General features: G+C 45.8%; 2 protein-coding genes across 7 annotated transcripts; both read left to right on the top strand.

Annotated features, from left to right (window-relative positions):
• Positions 1–11,079: 11,079 nt before the first annotated feature.
• Positions 11,080–15,278, top strand: LOC136512637 (nuclear pore complex protein NUP50A-like). Its single transcript, XM_066506596.1, has 2 exons — positions 11,080–11,213; positions 13,602–15,278. Exon 2 carries the CDS (start codon positions 13,620–13,622, stop codon positions 15,033–15,035), a length of 1,416 nt encoding a protein of 471 aa, XP_066362693.1. The 5' UTR covers positions 11,080–11,213; positions 13,602–13,619; the 3' UTR covers positions 15,036–15,278.
• Positions 15,279–15,754: 476 nt separating this feature from the next.
• Positions 15,755–18,309, top strand: LOC136509894 (uncharacterized). 6 transcript variants are annotated; one of them, XM_066504484.1, is made up of 6 exons: positions 15,755–15,957; positions 16,103–16,167; positions 16,284–16,398; positions 16,628–16,693; positions 17,635–17,696; positions 17,812–18,309. In XM_066504484.1, exons 3-6 carry the CDS (start codon positions 16,375–16,377, stop codon positions 17,942–17,944), a joined length of 285 nt encoding a protein of 94 aa, XP_066360581.1. In that variant the 5' UTR covers positions 15,755–15,957; positions 16,103–16,167; positions 16,284–16,374; the 3' UTR covers positions 17,945–18,309. The 6 variants fall into 6 exon arrangements, 4 of the variants coding, with proteins under 4 accessions (XP_066360581.1, XP_066360580.1, XP_066360582.1 ...); XR_010772565.1 differs by lacking the exon at positions 16,628–16,693; XM_066504483.1 differs by lacking the exon at positions 16,103–16,167 and having other exon boundaries at positions 16,349–16,398.
• The last annotated feature ends 5,977 nt before the right edge of the window (positions 18,310–24,286 follow it).

Here is a 24,286-nt window from a genome sequence, read left to right as displayed (position 1 = left end):
GTAACACCTCGGGTGTTGTAAATACTAAAACCTGCCATGTCATCATATGCATTGCACATCATTTTGGGTTAGTGAAAATTTTGATATGCATACACTAAAACAAGTTTACCTTTATGTTATATGTGTTGACTTGTATGGTTTGAATCAAGTTCAAAATCTTTGTATTGAATTGAATTTCTGAAAACCCTAATTTCCAGCATTTAATTTTACCCTGGAAAAACCTAATTCAAAATCTAAGCACATTTTGGGGTTGAGCCTAAAAGGAAAAGTGTAGAGCTTATCATGGTGTACAAAGTTGGTTTTTGGAGTTTTCAAAGTTGTTATATAAAATTTGAAGTAATTTGAAAAGGCGAAATGTACTTAAAGTGTCCCCTTTTGATTTTAAACTTGCATTTCAAAATATAGACTGAATTAGAGTATGGTTATTAAAGCAAAGTTGTAGAACTTTGATTTTGGAACAACTTTTATTTTTGGACATTTTTGAGTTATCATACAAATTTGGGAGTAATTTGGGGAAAATAGACGAGTGGCAAATTCGGTAATTTCTGTGAACAGTGTCTTCGGGCGACACCTCACCGACGGCGAGCTTCCTCTAGCTTCTAGGCGCGCTCGTGGCCACGTTCGGCTTCGCGCTAGCTTGGAGAAGGCAACGGCGTGGCTTCTTCTTGCTTCTGAGCCGCGTTATAAGGTCTACACCGTCGTCGTTCTTCTCCGTTTTCTTTCCTCTGCTTTTCCTGACGCCGCCGCCGTGGCTCCATCGAGCTTGTGCCGTCGCCGTAGCGCCAACCAGTTGTAGCAACGCCCGTCATAGCTCCGCTGGCTCCTTGCGCACCCAGCCGACCAACCCTTGAAACTTGACTCCGTCGGGAAACCACTGTGCGCGCCTTTCTTCCTCGCGACCGGCAGCACTGCCGTCGAGTGCGCGTCGCCGTGGCCAGCACTCTACGGTGTGTCTTTGCTCTTGCTCAGCGTAGCTCCTGCTTCACCTTGTTGCCGTGATGCTTTGTGCCTTGTTGATTGATCCTTTTGTCCACCGCAGCCACCGGAGCACCGCCGCCGACGTAGCTTGCGTCGTCGTGTCTACTGTGATCGTCGACTCGCTTCCCCGTTGCTCCTCCGGTCCAGATTTCTGCTCGAGCGTGTTTGGGGTGAGCTCCTGATTCTTCCCAAGCGCTTTGTTTAACTGCTACTAGCCTTGTTTTACCGGCATAGCGCAGCCACGCCGTCATGGCCGCCATGGCCGGCGTCAAGCTCGAACCCCGCTGTAATTGATCTAGCTAGTACATTCAATCGATGCGTTGTGATGTGGGGAATGTGTTGGTACCTTCGCCGTGGCCGGAGACCTCACCGGCGGCGAGTTACCGGCGGTCAAACGTGCGGTCATCGCTGCTGTGGCGGGAGAACGGTGCTGACAGGTGGGACCCCGCTGTCAGTGTCGGTTTGATTTGAAAATGAATTTTTCTATTTTTCAGAAGTGAATGAATAGTGTTGTGATTTGTTATTTTTGTGTAGAATTAAATAGAGCTCCAAAAATTATGACACTTTTTGTGTGACCTCTCTGTGATGTAAACTATTTAGGAAAAATATTAAATATTGATTTTCAGTACATTTTGAATGTGATAAAAATTGCTCTAGTTAATTAATAAATGAGTTTCCATGATTTTTCTAGGCTTTATTATTTATCCAAAAAATTATGAAAATTGTTTTGATACTTAGTTATCATGTGATAAGCCTTCACAAAAAATTTTAGCTCATTTGGAGAAAGTTGATTTATTTCATATCTTTTAATTAAATAATTAATTCATAAAAGCAAATAGTAAACCTTAATAACTTAGGTTTTGTTTGAATTTTTTATTGAGTGATGACCTTGGGTCATTAGTATAAAATAATTCTTGGTACTTAAAGTAAGTGTTTGGATTTAAGAAATGTTTAATTAGTTGTTGGTTTGCAACTGTACCGCGAAGGAAAGTTGTATTCAAGTTTTTAATTTTTGCATCCATCATCAAGCATCATGTTTTATATCTCGCATCATATTAAACATGACATTGTTACTATGTGTAGTGAATGAAAGTGAGAACGTGGTAGTCAATCAAGTTGTGGAGGAAGTTAATCCGTCTGTTGAGGTCGGGTTTGATATCTGTGGAACGTCTCCGGAACCTGACTTTTTCGTTAATCAAGGCAAGCCCCGGATGCATTTAAACCTACCTTGTGTTTTACAAATTTATATCACTTTTGCTTTTCAATACTGCATTAAGTGATTAGGAGTTGAGTGAAAACCTAATTGGTGCATTACCAACCTTGTTTTTCAATATCAACCTTGTTACCCGTTTAAATCCGAGAATGCTTATTTATGCTTAGCCATGCTTAGAAGGATACAAGTCGGGTGATCACCGGTCACCTGCGAGATATAAATGGTTTCTTGGTTACGACTGGTTATTTATGTGATCATGAGATATGAGCATATGGAGTAATAAATCTAGACCGGGCGGACTCGGTGTGTGAGAGCCACAAGACATGGAGGTCTTGTGAGCGGGTTCTTTTCGCCTGTGTCGATTAAGACACATCCGTTGTTGAATTGCATGAGGTGAGACTTTGTAGTACCGATCATATACTCCGGTAAGCCTTAACTTGGCTATTCTATTATGAGAATGGCTACTCGCACACTAGGAGTGGAGAGATGGCAGGAGTAGCGTGTACCCACGTGGCCAAGGGCTGGATTAGTGGACTACTATATTCTCGGGTGGTGTGGACCCATTCTTGTTTTAGAGGCTCTGAGGGCAGGTTGGTATATGTAGGTCGGGGACCTACATATATCGTGTGGTTGGGAATCCCCAGCTAGGTTTTAATCGGTTTGAATCGTCGTTGCTCCTCGGTTATGGAGACTCAACTCACTGTTCATCATCGTAGTTAATAACTAAAACTTGAGGAAGTTTGGAGAAAGAGTTAATATAAGGTTTCATGATCTCAATATAGATCATGTCAGCTTTATATATGATTGATATGGAGATACAAATGTTGAAAGAAAGAATCTTGTTAGAAAGCTTTTACGCAAAAGAACTTTGTTTATTGCTAAAGCCTTACCTTGAATCCCTGAGCCTGCATTCCTGAGTCTTATCAGTTTTTATTTCGGTTAAGTCTTGTTGAGTACTTTTATACTCAGGGTTTGTTAACCCTTGTTGTAGATGAGCCTCATGAGCAGGTCTGCTTTGGACCGTGCTGCATGACTGTTGTTCAAATCGATGATGATAAGTGAATGTATGACCCTTGGGCAGGGTACTTATATTGTGTGTTTGTATTATGTTACTAATGCCACTCCACTACTATGGTTTGTAATAATTATCGAACTTAGTTTATAAGATTTGAAACTACTATTTTGTAAACTAAGTTATTGTAAGACTTCCGCTATTTTACTCTGATGTAGATATTTGAATAACTGTTGTAATACTGCAATGACTCTGTAATGGGATCCTGCTCAGAAATCGTGGATGATTCGGGGTTCTTCGAGGACACCCGACAGTCTTCTTAAGTTATCGGGAATATATGCATAGTCGTTAGAGGTCATTAGACAGTGACAGGTGCATGTGGGCCCTATAATTTAGGAGGTTCTGCCACACCCCTGGGTACCAGATTGGTGTTGGAGTGGGTCTGGGTCGGATCCTCCAGAACGTGGGTAGATGGCTCATGGAGATCATTGATGAAGACCCTACCTGGAGACAGAACCCGCCCGGCAGCCAATTTTACGAGGAAGTCGGTGGCATCATTGTCCTTTCGGGGGACATGATGCAGTTCAATCCCTCGAAACTTGTCCTTGAGCTTGCGCACCTCCTGGTAGTATGCTGCCATGAGAGGGCTCTTGTAGGAAGACTCCTTCATGACTTGGTTGATGACCAACTCTAAATCGTCATGGACATACCGCCACATGGCGCCGAGCTCGATGGCGATGCATAGTCCATTGATGAGGGCTTCGTACTCCATGGCATTGTTCGAGGATGAAAAATGGAGACAGATCATGTAGCGGAGCGTGCTCCTATTTGGGGAGATCAAAACCACTCCAGCCCCCGAGCCGAGCGCCATGACTGACCCGTCGAAGTACATCGTCCTATACTCATGGGTGACATCTGGGGGTAGGAGCTGGACTTCTGTCCATTCAGTGAAGAAGTCGGCGAGAGCCTAAGACTTAATAGTGGTGCAGGGGATGTACCTGATGTCATGGCCCATGAGCTCGAGAGCCCATTTGGTGATTCATCCCACGGCGTCGTGGTTGCGGACGATGTCTCCCAGCGGGTACGAAGTGACGACGATGACTTCGTGATTGGTGAAGTAGTGTAGGAGCTTCTGGGTCACCATAAAAATGGTGTATAGAAGCATCTGGGCCTAGGGGTAGCGAACCTTGGCATCGGCGAGTACCTCACCAACAAAGTACACTGGTTGTTGGACCTTCAGGGGGTGTCCCGGCTCCCTTCTCTCGACGACGAGGGTGGCGCTCACAACATGGTTGCTTGCCGCAATATAGAGGAGGATGGATTCTCCCCGTTCGAGAGCGATGAGGATTGGGGCCGAGGTTAGTGATGCTTTGAGGCTTTCCAAAGCCTATTGTGCCTCCTCTGTCTAGACGAATGCGTCTATCTTTTTGAGAAGTTGTAGAGAGGCATCCCCAGTTCGCCTAGTCGGGAGATGAATCGGCTCAGGGCGGCCAGATAGCCGGTGAGCCTCTGTATGCCTTTGACTTTGCGTATCAGGCCCATGTTTGAGATGGCCATGATTTTTTCAGGGTTGGCTTCGATGTCGCGCTCGGACATGATGTATCCGAGGAGCTTCCCCTTCGGAACCCCGAAAACACATTTTTAGGGATTCAATTTGACGCTGAACCTTTGGAGGTTCGTGAATGTTGTAGCCAAGTTTGCGATTAGGTCATTAGCTTGAGCTGTTTTCACCACTACGTCATCTACATAGACAGCGATTGTTGGTTTCGGCCGCTCGACTTGGTCAGGTTGGTCGAGCAGGTCGATTTGGTTAGCAAAACATCGTTGCATGCACCGTTGATAGGTGGCACCAGCGATCTTCAGATCGAAAGGCATGGTTACATAACAGTACAAACCATATGGGGTGATGAATGAAGTTGCGACTTGGTCAGACTCTTTCATCATGATCTGGTGGTAGCCAGAGTAAGCATCCAGGAAGGAGAGGATTTCGCATCCTGAGGTGGAGTCGACTATCTGGTCTATGCATGGCAAAGGAAAATGGTCCTTTGGACATGCCTTGTTGAGGCCAGTATAATCAACACACATTCTCTGTTTCCCATTCTTTTTCACAAGAATAGGATTAGCTAACCAGTCAGAGTGGTATACCTCTTTGTTGAATCCGTCTACTAGGAGTTTGGTGATCTCCTCACCTATGGCCCTACGCCTTTCATCGTCAAAGTGACGTAGGCGTTGCTTGGCGGGTTTCGAGCCTGGGACGACACGTAGTGCGTGCTCGGCGACCTCCCTTGGTATGCTCGGTATGCCAGAAGGTTTCCACACGAAGACATCGTGATTGGCACGTAGGAAGTCAGCGAACTCGCTTTCCTATTTGGCCAGGAGCTTGGTCCCAATCCGCACTATCTTAGTTTTGTCGGTGGGATCAATCCCCACCGCCTTGGTTTCCTCAGTTGGATGGAAGGAGTTTGAGGAGGTTGGCTCGTTGTAGTCGAGGACTGCTGGAGTCACCGAATTCCTGAGCTCTAGGAGCTTGGTGGAGTTGATGATGGTAGTGGTGAGCTCGTAATGCTCATGATCGCACGTGTGAGCGTGCGAAAAGGTGCTACCCACGGTGATGACGTCATTCGGTCCTTGCATCTTTAGCTTGAGGTAGGTGTAGTTGGGGATCACTATGAACTTGGCATAACATGGCTGCCCAAGATGGCGTGGTAGGACCCTAGAAAGTCCACCTCGAAGGTCAGGACCTCCGAGCGAAAGTTGGCTCGATCGCCAAACATGACGGGCATGTCGATCTATCCGAGTGGGTATGCCTATGTCCCTAGAATCACGCCATGGAAGGGAGAGCTCACTGGGCGAAGCTTCGACCGGGGGATGCACATGGCATCGAGGGTGTCGACGTAGAGAATGTTGAGGCCGCTACCTCCGTCCATCAGCACCTTGTTGAGGCGCTTATTGCGGACAATGGGGTCAATGACGAGTGGGTAGCGACCTAGTCTGGCGATGTGGGAAGGATGGTCTCTCTAATCAAAAGTGATCAGGGAGTCCAACCAACTAAGGAAAGAGGGGATGGCCGACTCAATGATGTATGCTTCTCTATAGCGTACCTTGTGCTGGCGCTTGGAGTGGATGACGTCGGATCCCCCAAAGATCATGAGGCATTCCTCAGGGTCGGGGATGCCATCATCATCCTTGCTCACCACGCCTCCTTTCTTGGTCGCCTCTTCCTTGAATTTCCCTTCCTTTGGCTTGGCCGCTTGCCGCAGGAAGCACTTGAGGAGCTTGTAGTCCTTGTAGAGGTGTTTGATGGGATAGGCGTGGTTGGTGCATGGACTCCCCATGAGCTTGTTGAAGTGGTTGGGCTGGCCTTGCTAGGGCTGCTTGCCCGCTCGGTTGATCGCAACAACCAAAGCTGGGTTGGCCGATCGGCGCCGATCCTTCATGTTCTTCTTGCCCCTTTGTGTGGAGGGGCACTCGCCTTGGTCTTCACGTTTGGCCTTGCCCCTGTCTCGATCGCCACTGAAGACCACCCCGACCACCTCTTCACCGGAGGAATGGTTCGTGGTGATGTTGAGCAGGTCACGGATGGTACGGGGCTTCACATAGCCAAGCTTATGGATCAAGGACTCACAGGTTGTCCCAGATAGGAACGCACTAATGACATCCGCGTCGACGACATCAGGGAGGGAGTTGCACTGCTTTGAGAACCTACGGATGTAATCCCATAGGGACTCGTTGGGCTCCTGCTGGTAGCTCTTGAGGTCCTAGGAATTCTTAGGATAGACATACGTCCTCTAGAAATTTCCGACGAAGACTCTCTTGAGATCCGCCCAATCGCGGATGTTGCCGAGCGGAAGGAATTCGAGCCATGCTCGAACATGCTCCCCCACGCAGATGGGGAGGTACTGGATGATGTAGTCATCATCCACTCCTCCGGCTCAGCAAGCGAGCTAGAAGTCTTCGAGCCATATACTGGGGTTCGTCTCCCCGATGTACCTGGCAATGTTGGTGGGCGGTCGAAAATGCTGTGGGAACAACGCTTTATAGATGTGATGACTAAAGGCTCGTGGCTCTAGGCCATCCGAGCAGGGGCTCCAATCATTTGGTCAGCCACCATGCCTAGGGTGCGTGTCCCCACACTCCTCAATGGTCAGGCTAGGGCCCCAGCCTCCTGCTCTCGCCACCACTCGATAGACATCATCATCGTGCTGGGTGTGGCACCGATTGTTGATGACGCTGTGAGCATCATGTTTTGGTCTGAGCCATTCACGCATAGGTGGTTGGCATGGAGCGGGTGCTGGGTCGAGCTACGGTGTAGCCGTGGCTTCCTGCCCTATGCCAGGCAACTGTAGTGGCAAGTGGATGGAGCGATTCAACTGGTGCGGCGGTCTCCACCAGTGCCCGAAGGTTCAAGTGGATTGGCGCGGAGCTCTCCGCTTGCTGAACAACGGTGGTCTCCACCAGCACCCGGAGGTTCCGGTGGATTGCCTATTCCTGGGGGTCGGTAGGCTCGGGGAGGCCGCGCAGAAGCATCGCCGCATCAGCGATGTTCTGGCTAGCCCGAGAAAACTAAGGGGGGTCATTCCCTCCGTCTAGGATGTTACGCTGGACCTAATGGGTGTGACCCTAAGTACCGCTCGTCAGGTTACACGCATGTGGCGTAGCGTGCTACACCAAGCACGCCAGCGCAGGTGGCGTCTGGCTCTACCGCCTTTGTCGTAACTCCTCGCCGTGCTCCTGCGCACGCGCCAGGGCCTTCGCACGGGGGTCCATAGGGGTGTGAGTCTACAGAGACTCCACTACCACCGGTGGTTGTCCTGGGGCATCTGCCATAGCGTACTCCTAGGATAAAGGGTGGCCAGGTGCCATGATGTCGCCGATACTGGAGCCATCGCTTTCGACCTTGTTGTCGACAAGGTTATGGAAGGAGGCAGGAGCGTAGCCCACTGTCCTCATGAACTCGGATGTGAGAGGGGGTGGCATCAGCATCCTTCGAAGCCCTCGCGGGGATGTGTCCACAGGGGATGTGAAGTCATAGGGGAACCGATCGCATGGCGGTCGCGATGGGGACAACGGGGTCCCTCCAGAGAGTCGACAGAAGGTGTTAAATAGTGAGTAAAGAACAATATGTATATGACTCACCATGGGGTTTGAGCCCAGCATGGGCTCGAGGCGAAGTGTGAGTGTCTCGATGTTGGGGTCATCGAGTGGCCTAGGGCTAGTGAAGAGCGCTCCTCCTCCAATGGACACCAGGACGAGCGCCTCCTCACGGAGGCGGAGTATGCCGAGCCGATCGGCGATGAAGTCTAGACTCCCGAAGAGAAAGGTCTGGAGTGGCATGAAGACGGGAGAAACCCACATCCCAACTAGTGGGAGCGTGGGAAACTCTAGCGAGCCGAAGCGAATTGTATCGCTTGAGCCCACCATGCCGAAGATGGTGGAAAGGTGTGCCATTCGATGACCAAAAGCGTGAACGCACGACATCTTCCCCACGGACGACGCCAATTGGTGGTGCGAAATTTGACCAACAAGTAAATATTTATAGTTTTATCATGCGTTGTGATCGGATGTGGCCTAGCACTCAATGACACATGATTTATACTAGTTTAGACAACGTGCCCTACATCTAGTTTCAGTTGGTCAGTGACTTTATTCCTGAGCCTAGGTGCTCGAAGTTTGTTGTGGGGTTACAAACGAGTAAGGAATGAGAAGGGGGTGTTAGAGGCCCGGTCGGACTCTGAGCCGAATAGACGAGAGTGACGGGTGCTCTAACGTGCGCTAAGTATTAGAGCGTATGCTCTGTATAGCTGTCGAGTTCTAGAGCTGTTGAACTATTCGAGTCCTCAGGTCATCGAGTCCTCGAGTCGTCTAGCCTCTTTTTTCCCGAGAGAGCTCCGACTTCTAGGATAGAGCTCACCCCCTTTTATAGTTGAAGAGGATGGCCTTACAAGTCAGAAACAGAGAGAGTGTGTATACATGTGCTACCTAGTCTTGTTGCCCACGTTGTCGGGTACGAGACGGTTATTAGCGCCCACAATACTGTTTATGTTCAGACTCATTTGGCAGGCTCTACCGTGTTCACCTGGTACGACAAACATCGGCGCCTACAATACTGTTTGTGCTCTGATGCGTCTAGAAGGTTGTATAGTGCCCGTCTTGCATGACCTGGTGGCACCATCCTGCAGGTGCGTAGGGCATGGTAGGGTATGATTCTCGGTATTGCGGTTGACTTGAGCGCCTTACCTTATCTGCTCCGCCTGATCCCTAGGCCCTCACCGAGTGGGTGTCCCCAGTCAGTCGTTCCTAGTCGGTCCCGACCGTGTTGGTCGAAAAAGAGCAGCGAGCAGAGGTCTAGCGTATCCTCGGTCGGAGAAGGAGGTCAGAGCCGGACTGCGGTCCCACCTTGGCCAGGCCTTCCGATCGAGGACCGGGTCATTGTCCTGGCCTATCATTATGTATCTGGGCCGACCCAGGTGCGCGTTGTCGCTGCGCCGCCTGCTGGCCCGGGTTTTACAGGGAAACAGATCCATTGGGGACCCCGGGTTTATGAACCCGACAACATTATAATATCCATGACAATATAGAAAACATGAATAACAAGAGTTATAGCATATATAGAAATAGATAAATAACATAACATAAATAGAAGCAAAACATAATAAAATATAGAACAAAGCATAAGGAAACACAAAAGGAATAAAAATAAAAGACCACGTAATAGCATAAAATTAAAAAGAACACATGAATACTAATTAAATACATAAATTATATCATAGAACATCACATGTATACTAAGTGAATATCACATATATACTATATGACCCTCACAAAATACATCATATAACGTCACATGTATACTACATGAATATATCATAAAAAATATCAAACATCACATTATAATATGAACATCACTTATATCACATGAAATTTATAAAATAAGAAAATAAAAAATGAATTATTAAACTAATGAATTAAATAAAATAAATAAATAATAAGAAAAAACATGAATAACATATGCTAAGTATATAAAGAATGAATAACTTAAATAAGGAAGAGAAAAAGAAAATTGAAAAATTTCACATGCATACTACACGATCATGATATGTATCTCATGTAACATATGAAATGAAAAAAAACTTTTAAAAACATAAAACATGAAAATGATTAAATAAAAATTAGAGTAAAATAAAAATAGAAAATGAAACAAAGTGTACATTAACAGATAAGAAAGTAAATCATATACTCTTATAAAGCAAAACCCCACTAGTAATTTTTCTTGACATGCAAGGTGTCCACCTCAGCAGTCCACTGTCACTTACAATTAAAGTTCACTAGCACAAGCAATTATGATATCCACGTCAGCAAGATACATCATCCACTAACATACATTTAGTTGTCCATATCAGCGTGCCGTGCTATCCACTAACTTCAGTTTATAATAGTTAATCTCTTCCTAAGAATTGTATGAATAGTTAAATTTCATTCAAATCAGTAGTTCCCGCAGCAACGGCAGGGTGTTCTTCTAGTAGAAGAAAAGAAAGAGGAAAAAAGAATAAGAAAAAATTAGAAAAGAAAAGAATAAGGAAAATAAAATAAAATAAAAGAAAAGTAAAAATAGAAAAGAAAATTACTCATGCGGCGCAGCTCAACATTGGTTAACCAACATATCCGAAATAACCGAACTTACAGTCTACTACAGGTCCATGAGGATACAGCCCAGCCCAACATTGGTAAACCCTATCCCACATTCCCACTACCTCCCCGTGGCGCGCCGCCCCCACTCAAGCCGGAAGTCCCCGCCCCTATCCCGACGCCCTACTCCCCTCTACCGAACGGTGCGAGGCGAGGCGCTCTCGGTGGCGGCGCATCGCGCGGGAGGTGAGGCACTCTCGGCGGCGGCGCATCGCTTTTGTTTCGCGCGACTGTGCCCTGTTCCAAAAAAACAACAGAAAGCCTTTTGTTCCGCACGACTGTGCGCTGTTCCGAGAAACAACAGAAAGCCTCTGTGATTTTCAGGTATGGTTTTGGATCTTGTTTTCTTCCCGTTAGTCTTTCGTGATTTGTGTGGCCGGCAACTACAGATTACATATAGTTATTAGAGATGTGACATTCTTTTTGACAAGTAGGAGCAGATCGATGGATGTGTCCTTTATGTAGGAGTAGTATTCTGGATGGTCGGGGTTTGAAATATGAACTGAACTATGCTGTGTGTTGTTCACCTCAGTGCCAGTAGATGACTAATATTTCACCTTCTAGCTAATTCCAGTCTCTGATGATACTGATGAGATCTGTCTACTCATTTACAATAGGGGTTTGGGGTATTGCGTTTACAGTTTCCATACTAGTCTGGGATGCTTCTGATGTTTCATCTGCAATCGTTCTGTCTCCATTTGCGCATTTATTTGTTTATTATTTCCTTTTCAAAAGTAGCTTACAATAATTTTTGCATCATTTTTCTTCATTATGTATCTGAATATTCTGAAAGCTTACAGTAAAGTGTTCTAGCAGTTTTTCTTAGATTTTTAGTACTGTTCACAATGTTATTAAGTCGTTCGACTAATTGCGATTAGTCGGCCTTATCGGTCCCCCAGCTCCGATTATGGTCACTGATTCGATTAGTAGCTCTCATAAAGATTGTTCAGACAACAAAAATGGCAGCTCTAAGCCTATAACCCCTATGGCTCAAACTGCTTTTTAGTGACACATATACAGCAGAAAAGCAATTTAGGCATTTATATGTTGACATGCTATCTTGACAATCCAACAAATCATCTACAGAAATGGAATCCATCAAACTGTCTACAGAGTCGCAATTGATATTTTTTTTTCTGTCACTTACCTCATCATGTTTGTAATCATTAAAAGTACTTTTTTTCGGGCTAATGGCTACTCATGTTGTTATGTCATTACATATAGCAAGTGGAATAGAAGTCAAATCAGGGGGCATTATGTCAGTATATTGTTTACATGAATGGAATTTAAACATGATTCTTTGGCTGAGTTGCATTATGTAGTATGGTCCTGTTTGGAACTGCTTTTTACCAAAAAGGAGAAACAGTGGAGCAGCCAAATGAAACTTCTAGGCAGCTTCCTGGCAAAGCGCTTCCCACAAAACAACAGTGAGCCGATTTCCTTGTTAAGCAGCTTGTGAGGAGCTTATCTTGGCCTTCTCTCGCCGTCCTCGAGCGCCTCCTCACCCCGAGTGCCTCCTAGTAGCCTGCCTCCATTGTGACGAGTTCCTCCTGCTGAGTGTCCTCTCCGTCGATGAGTGCTGCCCCACCCCGCCGGCTGCCTCCTCGTTGATTGCCTCCCCACCAAGTGCCATCCCACCGACGAGCGCCTTTGGATCAATGTGTTGCCCTCGACCACCACGTGAGCCGCCCCACATCTACGCACACCCTTGGCCTTTGCCTCCCAGTCGCTGGTCGGCCAGTTCCACTAAGCAGGAGGAGCCCTGCTGCTTGCTCTCTCTTCTAGATTGGAAGAAGCTGGAAAAATAAAGCCACACACAAAACGCGCTGCTTTTTACGCTTCTCCAAAAAGAAGCTTTTGTGGACAGCTAGCAATAAGATAGCTTTCTATAAGTTTAAGCCATTCAAAATAGGGCCTATATATTTAGTTTGTGGACAGCTAGCAATAAGATAACTTATTATCTGATGCATTATGTTAAGCAATATATTTTTCCTCGATTCATCATTAAATTTTGTTTGGTTATTGACACCAGATGAAGATTTTAAAAAATCTGTGTTTATTTTGGCTTAATATAGATGCATGTTCCATGCCATTTGGTCCAAAACACATGATATGATTGTCATGTTTTAATATTTGGGTGAGATAGTTTAATGCCATTTTTGGGTGAGATAGTTTATATGGATACCATTCAAGTTTTCTTTTGGCAATGTTCTGCCAAGATGATATTTCCTTTTTGCACTTTGCACAGAACTTAACATCTGATACACTGTCAAGCAACATATTATTTCTTTCTTTAGATTACAAATTGTGTGGTTATTGATGTCAGATAAGTTGAAAAAACATTCCTATTTTGGCTTAGGTGGAGTCTCTTGCACTTGCACCATGTGTGCTGCTTGTTCGTCCTTGGCACTTCTTTGTTTCTATTGTATATAGGATAGGAAGGCCTTGCAAGGTTTCTTTTTCTTCTTTGTTGATAGTTTGATGGATTGCCAAGATACCATGTTAACATGTAAATTCCTGGACTACTTTTTGCCTGTTTATGTGTCACTAGGAAGCAGATTGAGCTATCACTCTAATATAAACCTTATCTTTAGATTTAACTCTACTTTTTCATTTCTGAATTGTGGCACCCCACCTGTTATTATTTTTTGTTGGCTCATGGTGCTATTTCTTTTTACTGTTTCTAAGTTTGTTCTTTTGTTTGAATGTCAGGTGCTATCAACTTGGAAGATGGCAGATGAGGAACAAGCCCTAAGCTCTAGGAAGAGGGTTGCAGGTACCCAAATCAACAAGGATAATCCTGAGCCTGATGATGACGGACCAGAGCAAGAGATGGGTACATTTAAGAAAGCTACTGAGGAAGTTATGGCAACCCGGAGAATTGTAAAGGTTCGGCGCCAGCAGACTTCATCAGCTCCTTCTAATCCTTTCTCTGCAATCAGATTTGCCCCCACTGATTCTGGTGCTCAAACAAGTGCCCCTGTCCCAGAGGCCCAACCTTCAGATGTCAAAGCTGATGAGGGAAGTAATGGTAATGGGAAAGATACTTTGTCTGTGCCAGACAAGAATGCAGGCTCTGGTGTAAATACTGACTCCGGTGCCACAACTGAAGCACCACCGCAACCTGTTGAAACCAGTGACAAGGCAGAAGACACAAAGGATGAATCTGGTGGAGACAAAGTGGTAGTTGGAGAACCCAACGAAGGTAGCTGCATGCCATCTGAAGTTGAGGGCAAACCAAAAGAGGACGATGCCGAAGAAACAGAAGGGGCAGATGAAGCTGGGAATAATTATAAAATTAGCAAGGATGATACGGAGAAGAAAGATGGAGGTGAATCAGAGACCAAGGATGGCCTGTCTGATGAGCAGAGAGATGCTGATAAAATTGGCAAGGATGATACTGAGAAGAAAGATGGAGGTGAATCAGAGCAGAAAGATGCTGATAACAAAGGGCAGGCATCATCAGCGACACCCCTTTTCTCGTTTAAGAATCTGACAAGTGGTCAAAATGCTTTCACAGGTCTGACCGGAACTGGATTTTCAAGCACATCATTCTCGTTTGGCTCAGCCTCTAAAGATGGCTCAAGTGCTGGTCCCCTATTTGGGCTGAAAGCTGATGGTTCTTCGTTCCCTTCTTTTAATCTTGGTGCTGCTAACAACGGGAGTTCCGCCACAGCGCTTGCTACTTCAGCAGAGGCACCCAAGAAATTTGCTATGACCGAGGGCCCTGTTGAAACTGGTGAAGAAAATGAGAAGGCTGTATTTACTGCTGATTCTGCTTTGTATGAGTACCTAGATGGGGGCTGGAAAGAAAGAGGAAAAGGTGAACTGAAGCTGAACGTCCCTGTATCTGGCGGTGAGAGAGCCCGGCTCGTCATGAGGACAAAAGGCAACTACCGGCTGGTCCTGAATGCAAGCCTCTACAACGACATGTCACTCAAGGACATGGACAAGAAGGGCGTGACATTTGCCTGCATGAACAGCATTGGGGAGTCACCGAGCAGCCTTGCCACATTTGCTCTGAAGTTCAAGGACACAGGCACCAGGGAGGAATTCAAAGATGCGGTGGAGTCTCACAAGACAAGCAAGGAACCGGACGCTCCACTGAAGACGCCCGAGAACTCTCCGAAGGCAGCAGAAGTCTGAAGCTGCACTCGGTCACGCTTACTCGTCCTTTGTATGTGTCCAGGAAGGAGCCGATAGATACTTTCTGTTATTATTATTGCCGAGTTCTTAAGAATGTCGCGTCATGACATGATGTCCTGAGTTGAGTTGTGTTTGCATACGGTTCCCTGGTGCTGTTTTTGGAACAGTGGGTAGCCTGTCGAACTTTCATTATTACATACAGTCATATAATCTTAGAATCCTGGAGATGAGACTCGTTACTTATGTTTGCTCGTGTTGTGCTCCATTATGTTCTATTCTATCGGTTAAGCTATCCTGGAGATTATTATGTCTTGAATGAATGAATGTATGCAAATTATGCGTGTCCTGGTTATTATATTCCACCGAGGGCTTATTTGCATGCACTCATGTTGAATTGAAAAATTAAATAATTTCTATCTTAATCCACTCTAATGGGCCTTTGTTGAACAAGGCCTTTTTTTTATAAGCTGATCGAGACGGACCAGGTTGTAAAGATCTGTAATCAGAACGAACTTGTTAGAGCCACTCTAGCGAGGATTCAATTCAGCACACTAAACACACCAAATTTAAAAACATGAGAACCGCAGGAGCTCAACGCCATTGACAGCGTCCACGTCATCCTGATTCTTTTTGACCGTCCGATCTGTGATCCTACGGCTCCTATTGCTTGAATCTGCTTCTATCTGGAGCATCTTCTTGTGGCCTCCGCTTCTGGCATGGCTGCGTCCTGCGGCGCTGCGGCTCCTCGCCTTGCCACGCGCCGGTGCCTGCGGTCTGTGCTCCGGCCCCGGCATCGGTGACCACCCGGTCTTCCCCGGTTCCGTGCTCCGGCCCCGGCGTCGGCGACCACCCGGTCTTCCCTAGTTCCTGAACGGCGCCCCCACGCTAGGAGAGGGACACACCGACCAACAGCCTAAAATGAGTATGTCCACTGGTACTCACGAGTAGCAAGTCGACATTTTTTTTTTGGGAGCATGTACACCTATCACAAACGCTACCGACATACTACCTCTGCAATATGATGCATGCATGAAGCAAGTTTATCCAATATGGAATTTGAAAACCAGGTTCTACGACAACAATCATTGGTTGTTGCATCAGCTGATGATGATTAATCAAAAGAGATAGGGAGGTACGGAGTACATTCTATAACATGCAAACTTTGCATTCACATTTTTTCTTTCTTTCTGGGCTGTACTCATGTGCTATGAGAAAGTCTCACAAACTAAAAAAAAATGATACATTTAGATTGGAATGCAAGATTGCCACCTTGGAGTCAGAGATCCAGTTGCTCTGCAGTAATTCGGCACTAGCTGTTCAGGTCGTGGTCACTCCTGAAATGAATCAGAGAAAAGTAATCGAGGTAAATTTCCTTGAAGTGAACTTTGGGAAAACACTACTTGGGAGCATTAACTATTTGATAAGTAAAAGATTTGCATTAAATTTTCTGTCTGAAACCTCATTCATACCATCTTGAACAAGTTAAATTAGTCAATGTATATGCTATAAGTTTTACATGGCAAACATTTATATAAGATATTGCAAAATCTCATTCAGATATCACAATAGTGTGCACATATGCCACGATGCAGGAGCAGGTGGTGGTTCCTCCTGTAAAGAATCTAAGCAAACAAAGATCATTGATGGATCGACAGCAAGTATGTTCCCTGCTTTAATTTTTTAGATAGTATTAATGTGACAAACAAGTTATGTGTATCAAAGACACAGACAGTAGTGAAGCATACTGAAGATTGATTTCTCACCAAACCATGACGCCTGATTAAAAGTCTGGTGGAAGATAGGAGATTTGATGACAAAAAATCCACTGCAGCATGCATTGTCTACAAATCACTCCTACACTGTCATTCATTTGAAGCGAGAAGACTGATCGAATCATCCAAACAATTAGGTCATCAGTTGAGGTTGTTATCCACATTGCATACCACTTAACCATTTCAGTGACACAAAACAATGTTGGCAAGCAAGTAGTCGAGAAACTCATCACCTGCGTACATTAATTTACAGGGTGCAGAAAATTCTTGGTTGTCGACAACGTCAACTCTCTTCTACTTATTACAAAACACTCTCAAAGCTACCAGTTCATTAAGTAAAGGAACAAATCACAGCCGGACCAGAACAGGTAGTCTGTTCAGTAGAATGGTGGATGTAAGTTCTCCATCCAAACTTCTTTTAGAATGAGTTAAGGTTCTTATCTGAGGTTGCAGCGTCAAGTTTGACCTCGTGGTCCACCATACAGGCCACTGGTAGACTGGTAGAGCACAATGTGGTAGTGGTTAAGGCCATAGTTCAAGCCTCCCATTGAAATTAAAAGATGAAAATGCTTAACGATGTATTTTTGGAATCATTGTAGTTCTCTACGAGGTTTCTGGAAGTTGACAAGAAAACAGTTGATCTGGTCAGTAATGAGGAACTGAAGACCAGTGCATCTGTTAAGCATCTTTCTCTTCCTTAGTCCTCTGCTCCTTAAGGTTCCTTCCTGTACAGAGTAGACTTCGTTTCTTTGCAAGGTTGGCATGACCAATAGTACTATTGTTGCCCTTTATATATTTAATAGTTTACTGAGATTGCTTGTTCACAGATCTACTTATTGGTCGATGAAGACATTGGTGGAGTCAAATCTAACAGAGAAAAAGACCTGAGGTATTACTTACTATTTTTCATGAAACAATATGTTGCATATTCATTTTAATTTGTCACCGCTGGTGGCTTTTTTGTGGTATTGGTCTAACATTTTTTATTACCTTACTCTTTGCAGCCATGTTATTGTCACTGAACTTGGCCCAAGCACCAAGTTCGCATACGCTTCACACAAGGCTGTCTCTGAGTACAAGGAGGCAAAGGCGGTATGTTGCTGTAACAACAAATACTCTCAGCTGTTTGTAATTTAGTTCATTTATCCTTCTCATCATAGTTTGTTTGTATGGCTGCACGGTTTAGTGACAGGGAAAAAAAATGCAGCAACTGATATTTATGTCTCCAGCTATTTGACATATGATTTGACATAATTGTTTGCTTAGAACACACTTCAGCTGTACTGAACCTATGGCTTATTTGAATCCTTGACTGGCCGTGCCGCCGGGCAGCACGCCCTTTGCTGGTTGCGCCACCGGGGAGCGCGCCCCTAGGGTGGCTGCGCCGTTGGAGAGCGTACCCCTGCGCTGGCCGCGCCTCCAGAGAGCTTCGCCCCTAGGCCGACCGTGCCGCCGGGAGCTTCGCCCCTAGTCTGGAGGATGAAGAAGAGGGCAAAAGCCACATTTCCCCACATTCTCTTTCTTAAGATCCGAGAAAATGAATAAAATAACGTGTGTGGTGCAAGGACAAAATAACCGGTTTTTGTAATGGCACTCGGCAAATACATGAAATAGCAGTATTGAATAGCCAATTCCATCGAGCAACGGTGTCTGCCAGCAAAATTTGTCTTATTGCATTCGCCAAATTTACTTAGGTGTCGTTTGGATGACCTGGGATTCAAATCCGGATTATCTAGCATGAAGGGGATTATGAGATTTTTAAGACCAATGTGTAATAAGACTGAGAATGTATCTTACTGTCTTCCTTGTTTGGATGGTGTACAATTTTTTTATAAGAATCCCAGAATCTTTAACCTATTCAAACGGGTCTTAGTGCCACCACATGCCCACAGTCACGCATGGGTATTTAACTAGCTTTTTTACATGTACACAATGTCCGGTTTGGCTCCAAAGATATTTTAAGAATATATATATGAATAAAAAATCTAATATGTTTTACTAGATTTTGTGTCGATATGTTAAAATCCATTAGAATCTTGTTTGTTTGATAGGACTCTAGGATTCTGAGAAATTTTTTTGTTTAGATTCTTAAAATACCTTAGGAATCAAGACCTAAGTCACCCCATTGACATCTCACGCGCGGAATCTGCCTTCCGCATTGACTGTAACAAAAACAAACATCGCTGTTACCAATACGTGGAACTCTTCAACTGTGAAATGTTTGACGATGATTAAACTTTTTCCCAGGGCTTCGAATTTCTATCTATGTCTCGTGGTCCCTATGACAGTATAAAACTCGCGTGTTTCCCGGTAGACACAATTCATCTTGGTTCTTTGCGTGTATACAGCATGCAGTATGAGTGTGGAGTATGTTGATCGTGTACGTCTAAATTGTATCCGAACGAAAAAGCAAGAAATGCATTACAGTTTTGCATTTTGGATGCATGGAAACAGAAAGACCCCATAATAAGATTTCTTTTTAAACTAGAATAGAAAGAAGAAAAGAATGAGCCAGCCCAGCCTCCAGGAGGCCAGGAAGCTGGTCGCACGTGCAAGGCCTCCGGGCTGGATTCCCAAGCCACACGCCTTCCCCTTACTACCGATTTTTTTTTGTTTTTTAGCCCTTTTCTTAATTTTTTTTACAAATATACCCTTGGAGATACGCTTTCAAAATCTGGACTCTTAGCTCGGCGCCATCGTTGGTGGCGCCGAGCTTACACGTCTCGGCGTCATAGATTTTGGCGTCTAGGTCTTGGGCTCGGCGCAGACGTGGCGGTGACTTGGCAGGCACCTTGACGCCGTAGATCTTGGTGCCGAGCTTGGCGTCGTAGATCTTGGCACCGAGCTTGGCGCCGTGGTTATTGGCGCCAAACCCTGTCTTACTATGGGCCCTTCCTTTCTCTCTTCCTCTCTCTCTACCGCTCCCGAGCCAGGGCGCCGCCAGCGCTGCCGCACCTCCGCGCCCGCCGCCGTGGGTAGCCCTGGCCGTCCGCGGCCCAAGCCCGCGCCCGTGCTCGCCCCCGCCGTACCGGCCACCCGCGGCCCCAGCCCGCTCGTGCCGCCTCGCCGCGCGGAGCGCCGGCCGTCCCGAGCCCGCCGCGCCCGCGCTGGCCCACGCCGCCTTGTCCGTCCCGGCTCGCCGCATTCGTCGCGCGCATAGGCGCTCCCTCCGGTGACCCCGGCCACGACACGGCCCCGCTCCCAGTGTGTCGCGACCTTGCCGTTGATCTCGTCCTCCGCGTCCCTGTCCTACTCCGGTCCTAGCATCCGCGTCCACATCGCATCGTTGCATTGACTTGGACAGATAAAATTTTTGAATATGCAATGTAGGTACTTAGTTAGCTTGAATTGTAGTGCTACTTTGATTATTTGGTAGTTTCTAGTAAATTTGATGATGTAGGTAGTTGATTTAGTTAGTGAGATAGATATAGTTAGATAAATATAGTTAGATAGCTAGTGACATAGGTACATAGATATAGTTATTAGATAGCTAGTTGATTTAGTCAGTGAGATAAATATAGTTAGATATCTAGTGATATAGTTATTTAGGGTGTAGTTGGTTAGTATCTATTAGAGAGATACTATATAGCAGCTACTTTGGACTAAACGAACTATATTTTAATTTTTGTTTGAACTACTAGATGGACAACCTAGTGAGCATATACCATGGAGGCACCGTGGAAAGAGATCGCTATGGATATATTGAGTTTGTTGAGATACAAAGCGTGTCTGTGTTATTCAATGAGAAGCCTTCATTTAGTTAGTTGGTTGTAAGGGCTCAGGAGAAGCTACATTGCCATGGAGCTGATGATGATGATGGCATCGCAGTGGAGGGTGTACTTCACCTAGGTTCCCCTCCTAACATCCTAAGGAAGATGATCCCAATTGGGTGTGTAGACCAGTGGAAGAACTATGTGAGATCGGCTATGAAGTGCCAGTTCTAAAGTTTGGACGTGGTTGTGTGTTGAGTGTTAGTTGATCCCATCCCTCATGGGTTTCCCCACCAATGGGTCAGCAGGCACACTTCGACCCTCTCATCCTGGAACCTGATATGGATGTGGAGGTTGCACCTATGGTTTCTGATGCTCAATCTACCCCCAATGAGCTAGTTGGAGATGCTTGTCAGACTCATGATGTTGTGGCAGATCCTCTTTATGAGATCCCTTTGACACTGAATCATCCGAGTAAGTGTCTTATCCGCATGGTTATTGGGAGCTTACCCCCTTCCTTACATCCATTTTTTCATTCTTTCCTTATTTTTCTACTTATGTTGCAGGAGATATTCCTGACAATGTGGATGTGTCCACTGTTGCTGCGCAAGTGCACTGTGGAGATGGATCTCGTGGCTCCAATAGTGTTGAAATTATAAATGATTTGGAGCCATATGAGATGGCAAGGGCTCTTGTTTCTGATGATGATCGTCCTATTGGAGAGCTGACAAAGAGTGATGTTGAGATGCTGAGGCGTATCTTTCCTGGCCGCCGTGATCCAAGAGTTCATGAGTTCAGCGATCTTGCTCATTCTGATCAGGCATGTGCTGAAGGACATGATGATGAGCTCCTAGAAGCTCCTGAGTCTGACCCTAACATGGTAATTGAGAAGGGTAGGGTATTCAAGGACCTCCATGCATTGAAGAGGTGGTTGCAGGCGTTTGTAATGATACGAAAGACACCTTACAAGGTCTTGCATTCATATGCGGAGCGTCGTTACATACTTGTGTGTGACAAGAAATGCTGCCCATGGAGGGTTTGTGTAAGGAAGCAAAAGGTCACTGAAAAGTGGAAGATCACAAAAGTTGTTGGGGCACACAATTGTGCTGACCATGTGTTGACACTGAAGCATAGGTAGTTGACATCTACCCTCATTGTCAAGCGGTTGATAGGAATATTGCAGAGAGAACCCAACATGAAGGTTAGGACAATTATCAGGACCGTTGAGGCATTGTATGGAGGTTATGTGATAACTTATGGTAAAGCTTGGAGGGCTAAGCAGCGAGCGTGGAAGATAATATATGGAGACTGGGAGGATGGGTATGAGCAGCTGCCAGTACTTTTCAATGCAATCAAAGCGGTGAATCCAGGCATGCATTATGAGTACATCCCAAAACCAAATGCATGGAAGGATGGGAGGCAGATATTCTTCCATGCTTTCTGGTACTTCCCTCAGTGTGTCGAGGCCTTTAGGCACTGTCATCCTGTCTTCTCCATTGATGGTACGTTCTTGATTGACAAATACCAGGGCACACTTCTTATAGCCATATCCTGTGACGCGAACAACAAGTTGGTTCCTTTGTCATTTGCTTTGGTTGAGAATGAGAACAATGACAATTGGGGATGGTTCTTGAGGCTAGTCTGGATACATGTGGTTGGGCCTGGCAGGGAGGTTGGCGTCATATCTGATAGGCACCAGGACATACTTAATGCCGTGCGGGAGTAGATAGAGGGGTATGCACCTTTGCACCATCATTGGTGTACTCAGCACCTTACAGAGAATCTACTCCGGAAGGATGATGTGAAGGATAACTTTGATCTTTTCTAGGAGGCTGCTCGACAGCTTGAGGACAAGTACTTTTAGAAAAAGTTGGAGCAGGTCAGAACCGCATCAAATGCAGAAGGTAGACAATGGCTCACAGGTTTGATGAGGGATTTGGAGAAATGGACAAGAGCTCACGACGATGGTGGATGGAGGTACAAGTTTCAGTGCAGCAACATATCGGAGTCATTCAATAAGTTGCTATTGGGGATATGTGGTATGCCCGTGAATGCAATCGTTCAATTCACCTTCTACAAGCTTGTTGCCTGGTTCAATGATAGACACGCCCATGCATTGAAGTTGCGGAGTGATGGATAGATATGGGCTCTAAAACCAAAGACACACCTAGAGAAGGCAAATGAAAGGGCTGGCACACATGAGGTTACATGTTTTGACCACGCCAAAGGGACTTATCAGGTCGAGCATAGGGGCGGTACAACGTCCGATGACGAGGTTCGAGAGTCGAGGATGCATGTGGTAATCCTCCAAGATTTCACATGCACTTGTGGTAAACCAAGACAGTACCACTTTCTATGTTCTCATTTGGTGGCAGCAGCTAGGCATCACAACTTTAATATCGAGAGCTGGATACCTCATGAGTTCAGTGTCGACATGCTTGTGCACACATGGAGCCCTCGCTTCGTACCTTTTTGGGACCCTGGAGAGTGGTCTCCATATGATGGGCCAAAGTACATTGTGGATCCAGCTTACCGTTGGAACAAGCGTGGATCAAGGAAGAGGACGATGCACATGATGGTTATGGATCAGATACCCGGAAGAATGAGGCGTGGGAGAGGAACCCCATTTCTTATTGGCCCCGAGTAGTACGAGTGCGGCAAGTGCGGTAGACTGGGCCACAATTCACGCACTTTCCATTGGTAGATTAGTGAGGTGCGACTGTTGGTTGTTTTAATTATTTCATATTTGTCATATTCATTCAATTAATTATGCATGTCTCAATTTGTGCTTATAATTGTGTCAATTACTTGTACATTTCTAAGTTTATGTTTCATTGTATATTGAATTTCTATTTCATCGACTTTTTTTGTAGGATGGCACAATTCCACCCGCTCGACCCGGTGTACGAGGAGACCCACCGATGACGTCTCATAGCGGAGGGGCGGATAATAATCTATACATCTTGTTCAAATTTTTGTGAGCGTACATGTGTTCTTGAAGTAACAGGAGACTATGTTTTATTCTAGGCAGGACCTTCTGCTCCTTCATCCTAGAACCCACAATGGGTTCTTGGACATGCAGTACGACAACAGGTGCACTCCTTTCCTACAATGAGCTGGCCTAGATGTTATCTCTTTTTAGGTTCATCGTGGGTTGCCCAAGTTCAACTCAGCCACCATAACTGCGTTGGTTGACATGTATTATCTTCAATCATTGCCTCCATTCTTGGCCATTTATTCATGTGCTTGCCTTTTTGACATGTAATCTTGCTTTGTCTAAAATGTAGGTGGCGGTCGGAGACTCACAACTTTCACTTGCCTTTTAGAGAGATGACAGTCACGCTCCAGGACTATCAGAAGATGCTAGGTCTAAGGATTCATGGCAACGCAGTGACTAGGCAGTGTAGGTTAGAAGGTTGGAGATCACGAGTAGAGGCCTTCCTTGGGCATTAGGTTGGCGAGCAAGGGGCTCATAGTTCTGGAGTTCTAATCTCCTGGCTTCGGCAAGAGTTCGCACAGTGCCCCGAGGAGGCAGATGAGGAGACAGTTGGGTACTACTGCAGGGCATGGATCCTACACCTGTTTGCCTGTGTTCTCTTCCCTGATGCCATGGGTGACACTATGTCATGGATGTGGGTCCACTGCCTCACTGGCTGGGACCAGGCGGGTCAGTACAGCTGGGGCTCTATAGTGTTGGGTTTTCTTTACCGGCATCTTTGCGAGGCGTGTCATCGAACTTCGTCCTCATCGTCACTTGGAGGATGCGTGT

Source organism: Miscanthus floridulus, chromosome 16 (genome assembly GCF_019320115.1).
Source record: "Miscanthus floridulus cultivar M001 chromosome 16, ASM1932011v1, whole genome shotgun sequence".
In the NCBI taxonomy this organism is placed as follows: domain Eukaryota; kingdom Viridiplantae; phylum Streptophyta; class Magnoliopsida; order Poales; family Poaceae; genus Miscanthus; species Miscanthus floridulus.
Note: the sequence above shows the minus strand (reverse complement) of the source record. Positions and strands in the feature narration are given on the sequence as shown.